Here is a 19,633-nt window from a genome sequence, read left to right on the forward strand (position 1 = left end):
CGCACGAACTTCTATAAAAGCGTTCTGTTCCAAACTTATTTCTTCTGATCAAGTTGAGCCAACATACAAAACAAACCATTAATCAATGAATGAATTTTAGAGGCTTTCCCGTGAGGACATTTTTAGATTGGAGTCATCTTTCAGTAGAGATTTAGTTAGGAAAAGCATACAAGCAATATATATTTTAAATGCTTACAATTACTTTGAACAAAACATTTATTTAAACCAAATGCATCGTAATGTCAACAATTCTTATTTGCTTATCAAATGCTTTATTAATGAAAATATTCTAATACCTTGTGCTGCCCAAACAGCATTTGGAACAGATTCCGTCCTTCGTGGCGATCGGCCTACTTTCCTTGCACAGTGTTTTTGTAATTAAGAATGACACAACACGCATTGTGTTTCGTCGGCAGATCATTCGTCTGGGCAGTATCGATCAATCGGTTTCTATGGGAACTGGTTAGCTCAAACCCATGGTCATGGTAACCATCAAATTGTATGCTGAAGATTAAAGTAAGGTTCTGCCCGTTCCACAAACATCGTATCCTATCCTAGGTTTCGTTGAACGCCAAACGGAACTCTTATTTGTTCTATACTGCTCCAGATTTGTATACATTTGACCTGAAATGGCTTAATTTCCCGATATGCATTGATAATCACCCTCACACTGTGGCTTCTATGTCCACAAAACTTACTTAAATCTACCGTTGATCAGTCTTTGATAAAAACGCCTCTGAATTATGTTTGTTTGGCTTTGTGTTTTCTCTACGTCGAAATTCTTTACTCCGTTGCCTGATCAGTATCCCGTTGCCGGGAGGTAATGTTCGGATGGCAGTATGTGTAGAAGAACAACATCAGGCTAACGCCAATCATAAACGTTGCTGTTGGAAAGCCGCACAGTACTGTGGTGCAGAACGCCGACTGGCGTATCGTTGGATTGCGCACGAACAGAGCATACAGCACGGCACAGGCAATGGTTTCCGCAAAGCATAGCGAATAGAATAAACTGTACCGCAGTCTCGTAGGGCCCTCGTGCAATGGAATGTAGTTGAAAATATACACCAGGCCGAAGGCGCTGGATAGAAACAGACGCTGGGCAGTAGAGTCGCCGCAGAAGCAGGGACGCTCGTAGAAAAATATCCACACGGCCATAAGGAGGGCATGACAGCAGCACGCCAACCCAGTGTAGAGAGGAAACACACTGGCTACGGTTGCAATCGCTAAGACTCGAGCGACTGTTACCGCAAACTGCCATGCAATTTGTACAATAGTACCAGACCACGGAATGTGGCGTTTGTCGGGCCGCGCAAATCGGACGCACCGATAGTGGGACGCCATGCACCAGGCAATGCTGCCCATCGCACTGATAATTGACAACATTTGCAGCAACATGATAGGACCGGTAGAGAGCACAATGGTTAGCTGCAAGATCTTCTGTGTGGTTACCTCCAACAAGCATTCGAAGATCCTGAGCAGCGCCACGTCGTTGTCTTCCTGCACCAGCTGCTCGTACAGGCGTTTCTGTTCTAGTGGATCTCCTTGGGCTTTGGCTCGATAGCATGCGTGCGATAGTCGCAACGACCGCCAGTAACGACACAAAAAGGGCATCAATACGACACACAGTAAGATGCTGTGACAAGGTTGCGTTGCACACCGTTTAAGGCGCGTATCCTCAATGTACATTAGTAGATTCAGCAGTGCCGTGATGATCGCGGGCACTATTAGGGCAGCCAGGGTCAGGGCGAAGTAGTTCAGCCGTTCGGTTTTGTAGTACTGGTACGACAACATCACGGTTAATGCTAAGCTTGCCAGCCGCATTAATATCGAAACCGCCGTCAGCAGGACATCCGAGCGTTCCACATTATATCCCGGTTCGTCGGTACGAGTGAGGAAATTCAGCTGCTGGTTCACCATTGTCGTCAACTTCGAGCCATCAGTCAGCGACTGGTCAGGGGTTTCCGATGGCACTGCTGAATTCATCTTCTATCGTGCAGCAGCAACCAGGGACCAAATCACCGAACGTTTGACACACAGAACGCTTTGTTGTACCTTGATGATACTATTTGTTCACAGTCTCCCCGTGGCTTGTTTCACTTCGAAATACTTCTTCAAGATTAAAATGCTCCGTGGCGACGCAGGATCACATTGCAAAGCAATGCAACAGATTGCAAGGGATCTGAAACATAAACAAACCAGTGGGGGTAGTTGAGGTTACTCTAATGTACAGGTGGATACAACAGCCCGCTGACTTGGGCCAGGTTCGTTAGCGAAATTCCACCAACTGTTTTCGTCCTCACCAACGGAGCGGTTTGGTGTGCTGTAAACGCGCTGTCATTTTGCAGCAGCGCATGCGCTTTATATTTTATACATAGTTGCCACGGCCATGCGGTAATGTTAGTGATGACGGAGGCATTTGCTTACATCCCAACGCAATTCCTGAAAATGCTTAATGGAACATTAATGAACCTGGCACAACACACCAAAAATCTATGGGTAATAACCTGAAAACACAGTAATCTTAGCAAAGAGCATAGAACTCACAAATGACAGCTGCCATTTGTACAGGATTTGGCTCTCAGTTTTGAGTGCCTGGTTCAAAGTTGTTCATTTGCTTCACACTGACAAACCGCTAATAAAATGTTGAAATTTGAAGCGTCCCGAAAATGAACGTTAAGTTTAGGGTTGATTATTTCGAGTATGTTTTAACGGAAGAAAACTGAAGTAAAATACCAAAGGATGGCAATTGGCTTGAGTTTGGCTTTGGGTTTGCTACGTAAGCTTCGATATTTTACAGCAGGGGTATTTCCGAATATGGACAGTGTAATTTTATGCGAGTCAGTTAAAAACCGCAAATCAATCCGGTGGTAGATGATATCGTTGTATGTAAAATATTAGTGCCCACTTGTTTCGGAATTTAGCTCAGGACAAATGATCAGTGCGTAAACTAAAATATGTAATTATTCGGAATTCGGTGAAGCTAAAATATGTAAATTTATTTAATTGAAACGAGCTTTCGCATTAATCGGACATATAAAAATAACGCTCGAATTTATTATGAATGTAATTCTCTAGGAATGAAATCTTGAATAACCTTAATATTACTCTATTCATCCATCCTCCTATAAACCAAGCATAAACACAAGTTGTTTTTGTCGAATAAAACTAAACAGTTGCCAATCTTCTTATCTTTTCCTGAATGACCGAAAGGGGCAACCATCAGCGCAGGATCAAATGATTTCCTGCCGGCATCGCTCTTAGTCGTTTCATTCATTAGTCTATTCATTCGCTCTGTGATCCTCTGGGTTGCAGGTACATGTGCGTTCTCTCCAACTATTTTGTTTAGTCCACGCGTTCCTTGAGCTGCCCAGCACCGTGCAGCAATGCTTGGGTTTGATAATAAAGTGCATAATCCTCCATTTGACGTTTGTATTCGATAAGCGTTTAGATGACCTTGTATTTGTGATAGTGTATGGTAATAGTGCTAATCGCATCCGATTACAAGGATCAGCCGTACTCCTTATTGGCTTGAGCATATTCGAATTGTTGTTCGCTTTAATCCAGTGTCCTCCCAACTTGAGTGTGTAGACAGACAGAGCGAAGAGCACCATTCAGCAGCGCAACAAGTGAGTATGTGACCGATCGTCTTAATGTGCGTCCGTCGCGAGTGTGTTGGAGTGGCGCACCATACAATCTGTCAAATCCAATCGAAGCAGGTTGTTCTGTTTTTCTAAAGTGATTTTATTCTTCCACACATCGAGGAATACGTTTTGAACAGTTGAGGCAACTTTGCTTCTATTTTTGCTAGTGCGCCATCAATCTGGATAGACAGATCAATTGCGGCATAAAGTGAATAAAAAAGTTCGCGAGATATTCTTGGCCATTTTTGATATTAACGAGCCCTTATCAACTCCTTTCTCCGTAGTTAACATTCTGTGTGGTATAATTGCGATAGGTCGCTCGGCCAGGGATACAGTGCGTTGTTAGAGAATGCAAAGCAAAACCTGTTATCGTTCTATTTCGTCCTACACTTGATGTGCATCGAAACACACCGTTCAACTTATCATAATTTAACCACAACGATGATAACGGTAAGATAAATAAGTATTATGTGGGAAATAATATGTCATAACAAGCGTCCCTTTTTCTTTGATGTAATGGCGCGTGCCATTTTATTTGTTTGAATAACGCGCAAACAAAAACATAAAACATAAAAACAAAGTAAATAGCATTATACGGTTTGTGCGGCGCAAATTGTTCCGGTAATGGTAACGATATTTCGAATAGGTGTAATTTTGTGGCAGCAATTGCCTGATTGCATTTGGATTTTTAGTTAACATCATCTATTTTTATTGAACTATAGATGTTTTGAATTTCATGCTATATTTGCCTTTGGTTATAGCTTGTAATCAATATTTTAAACAAACAGCTAAATCTATAATCGGATAAACCTTCCTACGATTAGTCTTCAATAAGCCAATGGAGCAAGAAAAAAAATTAAGACTAACAACAAGAAATTCAAGCACAAATTTTATGTAGGTTTTATCGTATCGTTCTTTCGCCAGTTGTCGTTTTTCACGCTAATTGAATGTTAAACAAAGGCGTGTTCGGTCCTACCCTTTAGGTATGGTGCGGCACCGAAAAGCAATTCACCAGGCCAAGCTTATCGGGACAGCACTAGCTAGGAATGGAAGTGTAAACATAGCATTCCTATTAGCGTTTTCGACAATACACTTAACCAAACAAACCTATCTACTGTCTTGAAGTGAAAAGAAGCTCTATTCTTGGCTGCTTTGTAAATACAACTATTGTAAATCAAACATTTCAGATCCATTTTAATCTCACCAGGGACAAACACTAATCAACACAAGAATAAGTTTTCATCTGAAGAAAAATGTCGTAACGTAGAGTAAACTCCAAGACAAATTTCGTTACCAAACATCCAACTGTTTTCTATTAAGACCGACAGTTTAGTACATAATACATTTGCAATAGATCAATCTAGAGAGCAAATAACAAGTGCCGTAGTTGTGCCCTAGTGCCGTAGTTGTGTTTTTTAGGGTATAAGGTACTTGAATAAACTATAAATTACTAACTGGATAACTCAGGGACACTATTCACACTTTATTATTTAACGCCGTCTGTTTATGTTCTTTTGTTTGAAAATGTAGCGATTGGGTGTCACGAAGCGCCACAAAATACCTGAACTGGTATTTCTGGTACTCGCCGTAGCGTTGCCACTGGTAGTTGGTCGTATCGTGGATGATAATGTTGCCGGCTCGAATGTTCTGTACACAGACATTCCGCCGTTACACCCTACACCAAACGACACCTCGTCAGCAGCTGACGCACAAGACGTGCATCTATTAAATGTGACTGAGTATAATATCGAAACTAACTCAACTTCGAATGGGACAGGAAGCCACCTGCCTGCGTACAGTGTGGCACATGGATCAAGCGGCTTAAACACAGTCAAATTGCCTGCCGTTGGCAACTCCTCTGCCGTAGTTAGTACTGTACCAACTGTATTATCACGAAGTAATGAAAGTAATCCAGTCACCGTTTCATCCGGTAGTGGCAACAATACAATGGTATCGGTTACCACAATTCACACCACAAGTAGTAGTACAACAAGTACCACCGCAAGTCCAATCTTCCATACGTCAACTGCATCGTTCAGTGCCCAGTGGCCGGTAGCGCCTATCGCATTATCGATCAATTCCACTTCACCCAGAGCGGTTGTTGCACCAGCGATCGAATGCTACCATGCATCTCCGTCGCAATGCAATGAACGAAGAGGCGACTGTGAATGTGTCGTTGATCCATTTATACCGGGTGCACTGTATTGCTGCAACGTTACCGACATCAATAGAGCGATTGCGTGTGCGACAAACGCAGCGGAAACGCCGAACTGGAAGTATTTGCACATGCGAAACGTGACTGTGCGTGAATTAGCTTTGAATGTGTCGAACCGCTACATTAAGACGCTGCTCTCATTAGCCATCACCGACGGATCAATACAGCGCATTAGCACGTCATTCGCGCGCTTCTCAGCCCCAGTTTGTGTGAACATTTCGAACAACAATATAAGCGAAATCGAACCCCGAGCCTTCCGCGAGCTGCGGAACCTTACCATGCTAGATCTGTCGTACAATAACCTCTCCACCATACCGTCGACCAATGGCAAATTCCGGCTTGACATACGGTAAGTATACAACCACGTATATGCGGGTATAGACTGTTGAGCATGGTTTACTTGAAACATTTTCAGCGGCAACGTCGGTATGTTATGCAAGTCCCTGCTGGAGTCGCTCAAGAGCGGGGTGAAGTTCAAGGATCCAGAATCAACGTTCTGTCTAACGAATCGAACCTTTAACTGGTTTAATTCAACTGACACTCTACCCCTGCATCAACTAGAGACGATCCAACGGGTGCAAGACGAGTGTCCGGAAAACTGCACCTGCGAACTGGATCGTCTTAACTTCGATCTCAATAATACCGAACGGAAGACGATAACGATACGTGTAGACTGTAGCAGCCTGGGGTTGGCGAAATTCCCCGAGAAACTACCAGCTGGCACAGTAACGTTGAACATATCGAATAACAATGTAAGTGAAGGTGCTTGACTAGATGAAATTCACATATTGTGAATAATAATTTGAATTGTTTTAAACATCATTGTCTAGATTACAAATTTGGAAGCATTAAATACTCCGCCCTACGAATCGCTGTTACGGCTACATGCTGACAACAATCAAATTAGCTCTTTGAGCGATCTTGAGGGGATGGACTTCATCTCGCGGTTTACGCTGTTTTCTATTCGTCGCAACAAGCTGAAAACGGTACAGTCGTATATCTTTACAAAATCGCTCGACCTTGGTTCGTATATTTTCCTCGAGGGTAACCCGATGATATGTGACTGCAATGCCGCAAAAGGTTTCAAAAACTGGCTGCTTAGCCGAAAGACGCAAGTACCAGACCATGAGAATATCTTTTGCGATGGTAACACCAATCTACAGCAGCTGGTAACGATACAGGAGAGTAAATTATGCCAATCTCAACATGACTGGACTGATTACATTTACTATCTGATCGCCTCGGAAATCATTCTCCTGATTGCACTCGTCTGCAAAGTGTCATACGACTATTGGGTTTTCAAGACGGCAGGTTATCTACCGTGGCCAGCTAACAAGATGCCAAAATTACCGTGTGATTGTTTGTGTGAATAGATATCAAGCTTACGATGATAGAGGAAATGCAATTATTGTGCAAGAACCTACTACGGCCATCTTAAAAGAACGTGTGTACTGTAACAAATAATAATAATGTTCTCCAGTACACACGATCGAATAGTAGAATGCTAGAATGCAAGCGTAGCTAGTAGGTTTCTAACGTAAGAATTCTCGTATGGTAGACAAACGTTGAGTTAAACTATGTTTTGCTGAAAGTTTTTTACTTGCTCACTAAATATTTAATTTGATACTTATGTATTGCATGTTTAACTAACGTTGCTTTATTTAATTTATTCAGTGATATTAAAGTGGCTAAATACGCTTTCAAAAGACAAAAAAGGTTTCACAAACAAAAACGATGTGATGTTTTGGTTGGCGGTGTCCTTCGGGAAAACACTCCGCCAGCATAACAATTATGAAATGATATGAGAAGAACGTTCTCTAGATATATTGGTGTACAGCAGATTTACAATGAATTGAACGAGTCCATTTCAGTGTCTAATTTCAAAATTAATTTAAGAGCACTTCAAACCTGCACGGCTTTAAGTAATTTTTTTTCAACTTAAACACAAATTTCGTACATTTCATATTTCATACTTACGAATTTATTTACAATTGATACTTTACCGTTCGAATAATTCGACTAGGCTAAGTATTGAGGCTAAATTTTTTATCAATATTTAAATTTCGTTTGCTCTGCATGTGGCACTTTCATAAAAATATAGCAACGTGCTGTACTGGTTTTATTAGACTAGGACTTTTCAATATGCGGAATAAAAGAAGAAAGTACTAAACAAACGAGGAGAATTGTGTTGATCTTTGTTCTATTGACAAATATTTGTGATTTGCTCAACAAGGCGACGGTATTTGATTTCAAGAAAGTGCGTAGTGGTTTTAATTTTACACTTTGCTATTCTTTTATGAAAAATTGAGAATAGACACACGTTGCGATTCAACAGGGAAAATAGTGTATCTCCTCTTAGCGTGTGTTGTTAGAAACGAACCGAAGACGTCAAACCTACGTTATTGCGTGTTCTATGGTTTATTTTGGAAAAGTTCTACGGCATGCGAGATCGGAGCTTGGATTGATAAGATCAATCGGGTCGATTTGCAACATAGAGTCTCGTTTACTGCTTGTGAATGTTTGGGAAAATAGTCATGTTGAGAAACACAATAAACGCTATGGTTATTCTGCGGCACAGCACATCAATGCTACAGTAAATGTCGGAGTATTTGTAAGCTATTTCAATCTTATATACAATCTTTAAGCAATCTGTTTTTGTTTGCAGTTCCAGAGTGATGCAACATAGCTTTAGCACGATCACCTCTGAAAACAATTGGAAAGTAAACGCTGTTCTTTCCAAACGAACCCGGTTGCAGCATATGTGGAAACGATCCATGTTTATACAAACACAAGACACACCGAACCCTGATAGTTTGAAATTTCTTCCTGGCGTTACGGTTCTTGAGGTAGGCCAAACAATGGATTTTCCGAACGTTACATCGGCTCAGGGTAGTCCCCTGGCCAAACTTCTCTTTCGAATTGAAGGTGTGCGTTCGGTGTTCTTTGGAAGCGACTTTGTCACAATATCAAAGCAAGAGGATGCCGAATGGCGCGTTATCAAGCCCGAAGCATTCGCTGTGATAATGGACTTTTTTGCCAGTGGTTTACCGGTGGTGAAGGATGCACAACCCAACACCAGTACACAGATCAATGACGACGATGACGAAACCGTACAAATGATAAAGGAACTGCTCGATACACGCATTCGGCCCACAGTACAAGAAGACGGTGGCGATATCATCTTTATGGCCTTTGAAGACGGTGTGGTGAAGCTTAAAATGCAAGGATCCTGCTCCTCCTGTCCAAGCTCGATTGTGACCCTGAAAAATGGTGTGCAGAATATGCTGCAGTTTTATATCCCCGAAGTGGTATCCGTCGAGCAAGTGACTGACGATGTAGATGACATGACGGAGAAAGAATTCACGCGACTCGAGAAACAAATTCGCCAAAAAGATGACAAGACACATGAAAAGTTTTAAAGGATGTACTTAAGATTGTGGTTTATTGTTTCTTGTTCCAAAGAACAGTTTCTTGTACTGTAAAATAGTCAAACATAGACATTATCCTATCGTAATGCTAGCTAAAAATATAAAATAAAATGTACAGATCATGCCATATACATTCTAATTATCCGTACTTATATTTTTGCTGTGTCTCAGTTTCGCAGCGCATTCTTTTAGGAAAGTTACAATTAGGATACTCATCTTCAGAATGATCACTCTCGCTACCGTTTTGTTCGGGTATGTGGCTGTCCATTACCTGCTTATCGTTTTTGTAGGCCATCTTGTCAAGGTACAAACTTTCTTTTTGTTGTATATTATCACACTTTCGTACACAGCGTTTCTCTATATCATACTTCAACAATATTGAATTTACTAGCTGTGTTTTGCGAACTAGATCACTTCCATCGACCACTGTATTTAGTCTAACCTCCTGAACACCTGGTTTAAAATGCTGTAGAAACTTTACTAACTCACTATAGCTAGCATGATTGGAGTAACATACATGAAACAATCCATTAGTCTCTTGAAAGTATTCATCCGTTTGCTGTAAACTCTTCCATCGAAGGGCCGACGGGCGTATAATTCTAACTATAGTTTCGGTACTGCGACTTAATGCTCGGCAAGCAAGTACCGAACTGTGCTTACTATGCTTAACCGTTCCGCTGCAAGCATGAATCCGCGCTGAATTGTCACCAGTCAGTGCCTCACAAAGGTTTGGAAAGTGCATGTACGTTCCTCGTTGTTTCTCATTAATGTGTATCTTTTCGCCTAACCCTTCAAACAATTTTAAAAATAAATCTTCCGACCCACAGTTTGCCGGAAGCCACAGCGACACTACGTTCCGTTTATCTGCTAACAATTTCGAGCAAAGCTCTGTGATTTTATCCGTAGCTTCGTCGCGCGTGGGGAAATAATCGTAATCAAGGTTGAGAAACGTACTATCGAGGTAAACTATCACGGGGCGTATTTCTGAAAAATACCTGGCCAAATATGTGCTCGATGTAGAGCGAAAATCACCAGTGTACAGAATTCGCGATGAAACGGTTTCGAAGTAGAACATCACCGATCCGGGACAATGTTCAGCCGGAATGCTAACCACGGTCAATTCGTAGTTTGTATTGTTTGGCAGATTAACAGTTAGCGATAATCGTTCCTCAGCAATAAGATTCCTGGTCACTTTTGCGTGTTGAACAAACCGATGACGGATGAAAACACCAGATATGGGGCTTAAATACAGTGGGCCAGGCAGCGGATCTTCTATCGTTAACCCACGCATATGATCAGCATGGCAATGAGACAGGAAAAATACGGTCGCCTTCTGCCGCTGTTCATGGTCGAAATAGTCGATGGCTATTCCAGGTAGTTCCGGAATATATCCTGGGAAGGTGCTCATTGCGTTGTTTGCAAGGTTTAGTTCGTCACTAGCGTAGTCCTTGAACCTGTGTTTAATATTTTACAATTAACTGGCTCGGCGAACAATATGAATGGATAAAATATATACCTAATCAGTTCCCATGCCAATTTCCGTAAGATATATAACAAGATGGAAAAAGGTTACAAACTTACTTAAAGGTGTTACTGTGGGGCTACATGAGGCGTGAAAACTAGCGTAAAATTAATTTGTAATGTCAAATCGCTTACGCTTCGTGTGGCAGCAAAAATATAAAAACTAAATGTCAAACGTGTTAACGTTCGTGTTTTTGGTCCGAGAAAATAGAAATAGAAGAGAAATAAATTGATTTCTGAATATTTTTTTCTGTTTTTTAGACTTGGTTGCTATAGCAGCAAAAAAGAACTTACACTATCCTCTGTTTGTAAACAAAGCGTTTGCTAACGGGTTTTGCGGAAGGCCGACACATAAACGCTTTGATCTGAAATGCCAAAAACATTACGTTACGCTTCATGTGGCCTCAGCTATTGGATTTTGAAACTTCTATGCGACTCAGGGGCACAAACACACACTCACGGTAATTCAACGATGCTGTGAGTTACTGAAGGGTGTCAATTTGTTCATTCGATTGATAACGGTCCCAACGGATGATCCTAGGCTTTGGTTATTTTAGTATTCAGTAAAGCATTAAAAAATTTATTAATCATTAAGCAGAGCTCTGATTCTATGATAATTGTTAAACATGTTTATTTCTCCCATCCTGTGTCACAACGGTCGTAGTGGTGGTGAATAAATCGGTTGGAAACTTACAGAAAGATTGTAATAGGAAAGAATGATTAAATAAAGTTTAACGATTTATTTTGTTTAAAGTTTAAGTTAAAAGTTAAAGTTTAAAGACTTTTTCAAAGCACTGATATAAATGGTTCTAAACGACCGCAATATCTGTTGGAAACTATTTGGAGTTATTGAATTGACAGCTTCTGTTACTCACAGCATCAGTGAGTTGCCTCTTTTTCCTTCTGTGTCTGTACCGCATAGCAGCTGTCAAAATTGGCCGATTGACAATAAACCAATAATTTTAGACGCGAAAAATTTTTCTTTCCCGTGTAATAAACATTTGCAGTGGAAATGGCAACTTGGAAGCCGTCCAAAGATTCATTTTCGACCGAGTAAGTCGACGTTAAGCAAGAGTAAATATATGTAATAGCGCATTTCTTTCTAGAACCACGCCTATATGTCGAAACTGTTTGGCGACAGATGGAACTTTTGAGCCGGTAACTACCGATGAAAGAGGCGAATTTCTTTCACAACAAGTACTTTCCTGTACAAATGTTCAGGTAATATGTGATTCTAAAATTGAGTTTTCCCATACTTTTGTAACGTAAAGATCATGAAATGCTCCTCATCTCTTTTTGCAGATGGAGCTATTGCCAGGATTTACAACATATTTGTGTTCGGCCTGCAAATTGCGGTTGGATTTTGTGGATAAGTGCCGCTCGATATACATTCTAAACAGTGTAAAACTCAACCGGGCTATGAAAGAAGTAGACACCACCCATTTGACCGGTTTCGAAACAACTGCAAAGCGTTCTGACGGTGACATAGAGCAAATGGATGACATTAAATCGGTGGTCAAAACAGAGGTTGCCTTAGAAGATTCGGAAGAGGATTATCAATTGAGTCAAACGGTTTCAAATTCACAACAGATGAGTAGTGCGTACGATTACAATTTTCTTAATGACTTGTTTGAGGCAGAGGAAGAATCGCTGGAAACACTTTTGAAACGAGAACCAATGGACGACCCCCCTCAGCCTCCGTCATCGGAAGCAAATTTGTTTCAAGAAGAAGTTTCTATGGTAGCGAAAGCCACCACAGGTCCTGACGACCCAGCATCAATTTCAGATCACAACAACTTGGGTAACAAGTATGCCACTACATTGAATCAAATGGATACTTACTGTGAACAAAAATCGGAACACACTGGTAATCAACGTGTCTCCGTAATCGACGAGCAACGACTGTTTATGTCAAATAAGAGACGTAGTTCCCAAAAGGATATCGCCGCTGCAGAGCTCTCAGTGGCTACAATGCAGAGCTCAAAAGCTACTCGTAATGTGCTTAAAAACAAGCAAAAACACCAGTGCCCCCATTGCTCCGCCACGTATCCAAACACATCAAAGCTGAAGGTTCACATCCGCACTCACAACCGCAAAAAGCCGTTCATCTGTAAAGTCTGTAGCAAAACGTTCCATGCGGCAAACAACCTGCGCATCCATATGAAAATTCACAACAAGGACCAACATCAATGTCCTCATTGTCCTGGCAAATTCGCGGTGCAATACCACCTTAAAAATCACATTCGGACTCATACCGGCGAAAAGCCGTTCATGTGTGAAGTATGTAGCAAAACGTTCCATAAGGCAAACATCCTGCGCACCCACATGAAAATTCACAACAAGGACCAACAGTGTCCCTACTGCCGTGGCAAATTCGCACTGCAATCCCAGCTTAAGGATCACATTCGAACTCATACCGGCGAAAAGCCGTTCATTTGTAAAGTCTGCAGCAAAGCATTCCATGCGGCAACCGCTCTGAGCATTCACATGAAAATTCACAACAAGGACCGACATAGATGTCCTCATTGTCCTGGCAAATTCGCACTGCAATCTCAGCTTAAGGATCACATTCGGACTCATACCGGCGAAAAGCCGTTCATCTGTAAAGTCTGCAGCAAAGCATTCCATTCGGCAAACAACCTGCACAATCACAAGAAAATTCACGACAAGAACCAACAATGTCCCTACTGCCCTGACAAATTCGCACTGCAATCTCAGCTTAAGGATCACATTCGGACTCATACCGGCGAAAAGCCGTTCATCTGTAAAGTCTGCAGCAAAGCATTCCATTCGGCAAACAACCTGCACAATCACAAGAAAATTCATAACAAGGACCAACATAAATGTCCTCATTGTCCTCGCAAATTCGCACTGCAATCTCAGCTTAAGGATCACATTCTCCGTCATACCGGCGAAAAGCCGTTCATCTGCAAAGTCTGCAGCAAAGCATTCCATTTGCTAAAATGCCTAAAATCCCACATGAAAGTTCATAACAAGGACGGGAAGCCTCCTGCACCAACACATGAAAACTCATAACAAGAACCAATATCAATGTCCTTATTGCCCTGGCAAATTCGCGGCAATCAACGGCAACGGTAATCATATCTGGGGCGCCAGACACATAGCAATTCGGACCGCAAAAACGTCATTTCGTTTGCACTTCGTGTGGCTGGCAGCAAAAATATAAAAACGAAATGTCAAACGTGTTTACATTCGTATTTTTGGCCCGAGAAAACAGAAATAGGAGAGAAGTAAATTGATTTCTGAATATTTTTTTCTGTTTTTTTTTTCGATTTTGTTGCTACACCAGCAAATAAGAACATATATTGTCCTCTGTTTGTAAGCAAAGCGTATGCAAAAAGTATTTACGCTCAGGTTTACGCCTCGGACGACCCGTACACGTTTTGACAGAAACGCAGCAGTTTGGCATTAATCTGTAATGCCGAAAACATTACCAGTAACCAGTTTGGCGTTAATCTGAAATGTCAAAAACATTACGTTACGCTTCGTATGGCATCAGTTCATCTTACAGTGATAACCTGGCGGGGGTTCTTCTTATCCGGTTACAACTGGTTCGCCTGAGACCTCCCTGCGGTCTTTGGCCTGCGTTCAATGAATTTTTCCAAATTGGCTTCAGTCCAATTTTTCCCAAATTGGCTAACTGAGGAAACTGTTTAAAAACAAGGCCAGGCCACCAGATCTACATTATATCGTCTATGTCAGTCCGTTCCTCTAAGATACAAAAATCATCTACATTGGATGACATGCAGAGAAGGGACTGCTTTCCCTTCTGACTAAAGGTTTTGTTGACTACTTGTGCCATACTGTAGGTTGTTTCACAATTAAAACTCATACTCATGACCATTCGACGTTCTTCGTCGGTTATTGCAAGTTCGGTCAAATCTACATTTTCCTTGCGTCATTTGACATCGTTTGACAGTACAAATCAGTCTATACCAGGGCACGGGTTGCTCCACATAAGCCTCTAAGTGGGGTTGCAAAATTTCGTACAACTTTCCTGATCGGGATTTTCCTGGTTTGACGGAAGCATTACTCGGAAATCCGTTAATGAATTTGGCTCTCCGAACAAATCTGTTGCTTGAACTTGATATCACCGATTTTATGTTTGTACAAATAACAAATTAGGGAAGAAACGTCATTTTGTCCGCTCATAACTGTAGCTGAATACGTTCTTTACTAGGGGAAATTCACTGCATAATCAGAAGATAATAGATCCAGTGTTTTGTTTTGTGTTCTATTTACTCCACCGAAGCCGTGTTTTATCAGCGCGTTATCAACCATAGCGTCGCGATTATGGATGTTCAGAGAGCGATTAACACCATGCATACGCGACTAAAAGTAACTTCCGTATACGGACCTAATACATGCTAGCATAAATAACACTTTGAATTCTCATTTATTCCTCGATCGTATCAAGGTAGTGGCGTTTGTGCATTTTGTGCTTATTGTGCTGGCATTAGAAGGCGTGTGGCTACCATCTGCTTATCTGTTTTATAATTTACTGTATCTGATAACATTGTTTTGGTCTATACATTGCCGAGAATCGACGGATGCTGTACAGATAGTACGTTTTTCAACTTTCCCACATTGATCATTTATTGATTGGCAGTTTTATTTTCGTGTTTATCCTCTTTCAGGCTGCTGTAATCAACGCATTCAGCTTCGTCTTCGATTTGATCGGCGTAGTTTTCTACTTTCCTTCCCACGGCATCTTTTCCGCCGTCTGTGCCATCATGAATCTGGCCCTGCGACCATTTAGCTTATTGCTTTTGCAGCGGGAACTTTCGGATCGTGGCGGAAGTTTTGCTATCGGTGCTGGAGGAGCAATTGTGGGTGATAATCCAACTTCCTACGAGGATATCGATGCACCGCACCAAATGACACCATCTCACGCTCAGTTAAATGCTCCAATCTTCAAGTAAGGCAGTCTCGAATCTCGACAATTACTGAATTACATTCTGATACAAGTGTAGCAGGGAGTTTCCATTTAACAAATCCGGATAAGTATAACATCAGATTGCCTCACAACATTGCTCAAGACACCATTTTTTGTTGTGTCACTTCAAGCATGTTTGCGGTTTATTGGCTGCGACTAAACGAAACTACAAAATGGTAAAAACTGAGCTAAAAAATACTTATTCGAAAATGGTAAATGCGAAATTACGGATAGACCAGTAAGTGAATGTATATCTAAATCGTGAAAACGATTGTATGATGATGGTTTTGTGAAAAATTACTGATACTATGCTACTAGGATTTATTTGTTTAATAAATGCTTCGTGTAATATATTTAAAGTACCTTGTACATATTTCAAATCATATTTTGTTTACTAAATTATACAACAATTGCTTTTCATTTTCTTATAGAATTTTTTTATACCTTTATCACAATGAAGCACTGGGCATAATAAAAAGAAATGACAAATAGTCTTTTAGATAGATACATGTGGTATTCCACGTGTAACGAATGTGATCGGTTTGCAGTGCGGGCAGTGGAATGTAATATGATTCTTACTTAACCGGTTAATACAACTGCCGAGTGGTAGTGGTTTGCTATAGAGGCTCCCTTCACCGCTCGCACCTTCTCAGAACGTATTGCTACTGCAACCAACACCGCGAAAAACATTCCATTTCCCAGTTTTCTACACAAAATCACGAACAGAAAGCCAGGGTTAGAAAATTCTCGAAATATTCATTGTCCCGATTCCGTGACAGCTCGCTAGGTGTACGTTTAAATTGTTCTTTTCTACCCTCCAATACTTATTTATTGATAGCCACCGCAACAGTGCAAAACATCAAGGTCGACCGCTATGCAAAAACCTTTTCTATAGAATTATTTTTATGTGTTCAATATTGCACGCAAAAAATGCATTAGGTTAAATGAGAAAAAATGAATGCAATTGCGCGATTCTAAGTCACGCAACGGGTCAAACAATGCATCGTCGGCGCTGCTTGCTCTGCTACGCGACCAGTTCTGCTACGTAAGTTACGAAGCAGCAGCAACTAGTAAACAGGCCAAGCCACTGTGCAATTGACTATAGGCGGAGTGAAAATTTCTACCAAAAGCTTAGTGATTGTATTGTTAAATTTTTACACTATTGATACCAATAAAGGAAGATGAACAATTGCATTTCTGCCGCCCGGCGTTACCCAAGACAGCAGCGCCAGGGGCATCAGCAGGTTTTCCTGTATCGGAAATAGTGAAAGGTAGCATATGGTTGGCTTTAGTCTAACCCTAATGCATTTAGAACAGAATGTACAGCAAAGTGGCCGCCGCTGATGGGCGGTGGCTTCTACACTCACAAATAATTCGTACCCAGAGGGGGCCATCCTTGTTTTGAGAAGGGGGCTGTTTTGATCCTTATGACTGAACACTTGTCCAGTTCCAGAGCTGTAAAAAGTTTTCCCTTCCTCTACTCTTTGCTCTTTTCCTTCTTTCTTCCTTGCACGATCGCTTGGGCCCAATCTTTCCTCTTCTATTTTGCTTTCCCTCTTCCTCCCTATCGCTGTTCGGTCCCTTCTGGGGGATCCAAGCCCGCGGAGTTTCTGTGCTGTTTGTTTGACTGACTTTGCCTTCACCCCTTCGGGGCCATGAAAGAAAGGCTACTACACAATGCAACGGTGCTCTGTGTGAGTTGTCGCCATTCATGCCATATCGTGCTGAAAAATCGTAGCCGAAGAGTTCGGCTATCGGTATCTGGAGCGTTTGCGCACTCTTCCAGCTAAAAAAAGGCTTGAGCTGAAATCAGCGAAGAAAAGCGCCCGATGATGATGGGACGGGTTCCGACACCAGATGCCACTCTCTCTCTCTCTCTTTCTCTCTCTCTCTTATCGACCTACAACGATTCGGCCCACGATACAGCTTTCCCGTTTGTTGGTCCCCGTTCGCCGTTCTTGCCGTTTTTCTCAGGCTCCGTGGCTCGGTTCAGGAGAAAACCGCGACCTCTCATCTCTCGGCGAGCGAGCCGTGAGCCGTCGAGGACGAACGAGCTGTGATGGGATGCTGCTGGCCTCGGAACGGCACGGCTGTTTATCTCCCGGTCGCTGCTCGTGAAGTGATGAGGCCCGAAGGACCGAATCAGCGCGCGGTCAGTTATCAGTGAACCGTCGAGAGTGGTTGCTCGTCCTGCGTGTATAGGGCCGCTCCCAGTTTGTGCGCTGGCACCAGCAGCACCACCAGGAACGCAGTTCCATTGCAGCCTCTGGCTCTCTGGGGTCGATCAGTGTGCTAGCTGTGGTTACCCTTACATAAACGCACAAACAAACACGCACACACCCACACACCCATACACACAGCCGTACAGCATCGTGTTACAGCACGTTCGGGTTGACCGCTCGGGCTGCTTCCTGCGTTAAGGCTACACTTCCTATTCCATTAGCATCAATCACCGTTCGCCGTGCCGTCTTCACCCGGTGACGGTGACCCACTGGAGTGTCGTCGTCAGCTCGTCGGTTCGTCGGATTTATCCTCCCCCGGGGGGCTGGGGGAACGAGCTGCTTCTTCCGGTCCGGGTGGAGTGCTTCTTCGGAAAGACATCGACACTTTCCGCCCGTGAAACTGATCAGAAGGAATCGTTCGTCCTCGGAGTGACTACGTCGTCGCCCCGTCTCGCTCACTCGCTCGCGGTGGCAGGCCCTTTTTACACACAGAGCTACCCCGTTACGCTGGTAGTAGAACAAAGAGACCATACGATGCTTTTCGGTGTTCTGGGCTCGGACTCGGGCGGCTCTTGCGTTCGGTGCGTCCAGAGTGCGGGGTCTAGTGGGAAGTGCTAAGAACGGCCATGGCCAGAAGCTGGGGAGATTCTGCAGACTCTGAACACTGATCTGTACGCGTAGCGTCTGTCCGTGTGTGTGTGTATGTGTGTATACGGGGGTGTTACTCAGCCTCCGATGCGTCGTAACGCCCGTAACAACGTTACGCTATCAGCAGGCGTCGATCTGTCATCAACAAACAACGACCGTGTCGCCGTCTACCCGTTCGTTATCGATATGAGACATACGATATGGTTTACGGGTAAGAGAAACTTGTCCTAGCAATACTCAACTCCCTCTCCCCCCACCACCCCAAAGGGAGCTTGCGAAGAGCTCCTTGCTTTCTTCCCGACCCTGAGGTCGGAACGGGAGGAACTTTTTTGTCCGCGAATCGGCCCGGGTTTTTGTTTTTTTTTTTTGAGAACTGCAAACTGCAAACCAAAGCGGTTATGCAATGAATAATGAAGCTCGGGTGCTATCAACCGACACCAACTCGGTCGACGTCCGACGCTCCCTGACCGGACGTCACCAATACTGTACTGTCTGTTCGTGTTGCACCCTGTAACTGCAACAAAAGGTGTGGGAGTCAATGGAAAAATTTGAGCTTACAGCTGGAACCCCAAACCTAACACCAGCGAATGGTGAGATAAAACAACGCGACAGGACCTGCTCTCCGTAGCATCCACACACCCGCCCGGTGAGAGTGCGCGTGTGAGTGAGTGTGCGTGTGCATGTGTATGTAGCGTGGTGGAACCAACAGCATGAAAAGACGGCGAACTGCTATCATCAAATCACCGACCAACTGCGGGACTGCACTTTCAAGCACTTCGTCGAGAGTCAAGCTTCGTCAACATGCCCAGGACGCAAGGACTACAATAGTGCCAATAGTGTGGGCCGGGGGGTGTGGGGGGGCAAACAAATGTCCTATACTTGTTTGCTACCTCTCCCGCATTTCGCACTCTCGTTCTCTCTCTCTCTCTCTCTCTCTCGGAATCTCTCTTTCGGGGATGCTTTCTTCGTTCTTCCTGCTCCCCGGTTGTCCATTCTTCGTT

At 42.9% G+C, this 19,633-nt stretch overlaps 6 protein-coding genes across 8 annotated transcripts; 4 read left to right on the forward strand and 2 right to left on the reverse strand.

The window, feature by feature from the left end:
• Window positions 1-275: 275 nt before the first annotated feature.
• Window positions 276-2,091, reverse strand: LOC131213631 (XK-related protein 6). The gene has a single exon (XM_058207711.1). The coding sequence runs from the start codon at window positions 1,981-1,983 to the stop codon at window positions 784-786; it is 1,200 nt and encodes a 399-aa protein (XP_058063694.1). The 5' UTR covers window positions 1,984-2,091; the 3' UTR covers window positions 276-783.
• Window positions 2,092-3,572: 1,481 nt separating this feature from the next.
• On the forward strand, window positions 3,573-8,183 carry LOC131213840 (protein halfway). 2 transcript variants are annotated; one of them, XM_058208016.1, is made up of 5 exons: window positions 3,573-3,626; window positions 3,926-4,091; window positions 5,172-6,205; window positions 6,272-6,608; window positions 6,687-8,183. In XM_058208016.1, the coding sequence occupies exons 2-5, from the start codon at window positions 4,035-4,037 to the stop codon at window positions 7,227-7,229; spliced, it is 1,971 nt and encodes a 656-aa protein (XP_058063999.1). In that variant the 5' UTR covers window positions 3,573-3,626; window positions 3,926-4,034; the 3' UTR covers window positions 7,230-8,183. The 2 variants fall into 2 exon arrangements, with proteins under 2 accessions (XP_058063999.1, XP_058063998.1); XM_058208015.1 differs by lacking the exon at window positions 3,573-3,626 and adding an exon at window positions 3,744-3,849.
• Window positions 8,184-8,194: 11 nt separating this feature from the next.
• On the forward strand, window positions 8,195-9,415 carry LOC131213173 (NFU1 iron-sulfur cluster scaffold homolog, mitochondrial-like). Its single transcript, XM_058207156.1, has 2 exons — window positions 8,195-8,449; window positions 8,522-9,415. Exons 1-2 carry the CDS (start codon window positions 8,373-8,375, stop codon window positions 9,273-9,275), a joined length of 831 nt encoding a protein of 276 aa, XP_058063139.1. The 5' UTR covers window positions 8,195-8,372; the 3' UTR covers window positions 9,276-9,415.
• Window positions 9,280-10,980, reverse strand: LOC131213841 (protein artemis-like). Of its 2 annotated transcripts, none has more exons than XM_058208017.1 (2): window positions 10,866-10,980; window positions 9,280-10,762 (listed from the first exon to the last, which is right to left on the reverse strand). In XM_058208017.1, exon 2 carries the CDS (start codon window positions 10,690-10,692, stop codon window positions 9,424-9,426), a length of 1,269 nt encoding a protein of 422 aa, XP_058064000.1. In that variant the 5' UTR covers window positions 10,693-10,762; window positions 10,866-10,980; the 3' UTR covers window positions 9,280-9,423. The 2 variants fall into 2 exon arrangements, with proteins under 2 accessions (XP_058064000.1, XP_058064001.1); XM_058208018.1 differs by lacking the exon at window positions 10,866-10,980 and adding an exon at window positions 10,801-10,849 and having other exon boundaries at window positions 9,280-10,738.
• Window positions 10,981-11,751: 771 nt separating this feature from the next.
• LOC131213650 (gastrula zinc finger protein XlCGF57.1-like) lies at window positions 11,752-13,969 on the forward strand. Its single transcript, XM_058207735.1, has 3 exons — window positions 11,752-11,858; window positions 11,912-12,026; window positions 12,108-13,969. The coding sequence occupies exons 1-3, from the start codon at window positions 11,818-11,820 to the stop codon at window positions 13,839-13,841; spliced, it is 1,890 nt and encodes a 629-aa protein (XP_058063718.1). The 5' UTR covers window positions 11,752-11,817; the 3' UTR covers window positions 13,842-13,969.
• A 981-nt stretch (window positions 13,970-14,950) lies between these two features.
• Window positions 14,951-16,124, forward strand: LOC131213940 (uncharacterized). The gene is made up of 3 exons (XM_058208178.1): window positions 14,951-15,164; window positions 15,244-15,390; window positions 15,464-16,124. The coding sequence occupies exons 1-3, from the start codon at window positions 15,120-15,122 to the stop codon at window positions 15,746-15,748; spliced, it is 477 nt and encodes a 158-aa protein (XP_058064161.1). The 5' UTR covers window positions 14,951-15,119; the 3' UTR covers window positions 15,749-16,124.
• Window positions 16,125-19,633: the final 3,509 nt, after the last annotated feature.

Source organism: Anopheles bellator, chromosome X (genome assembly GCF_943735745.2).
Source record: "Anopheles bellator chromosome X, idAnoBellAS_SP24_06.2, whole genome shotgun sequence".
Taxonomy (NCBI): domain Eukaryota; kingdom Metazoa; phylum Arthropoda; class Insecta; order Diptera; family Culicidae; genus Anopheles; species Anopheles bellator.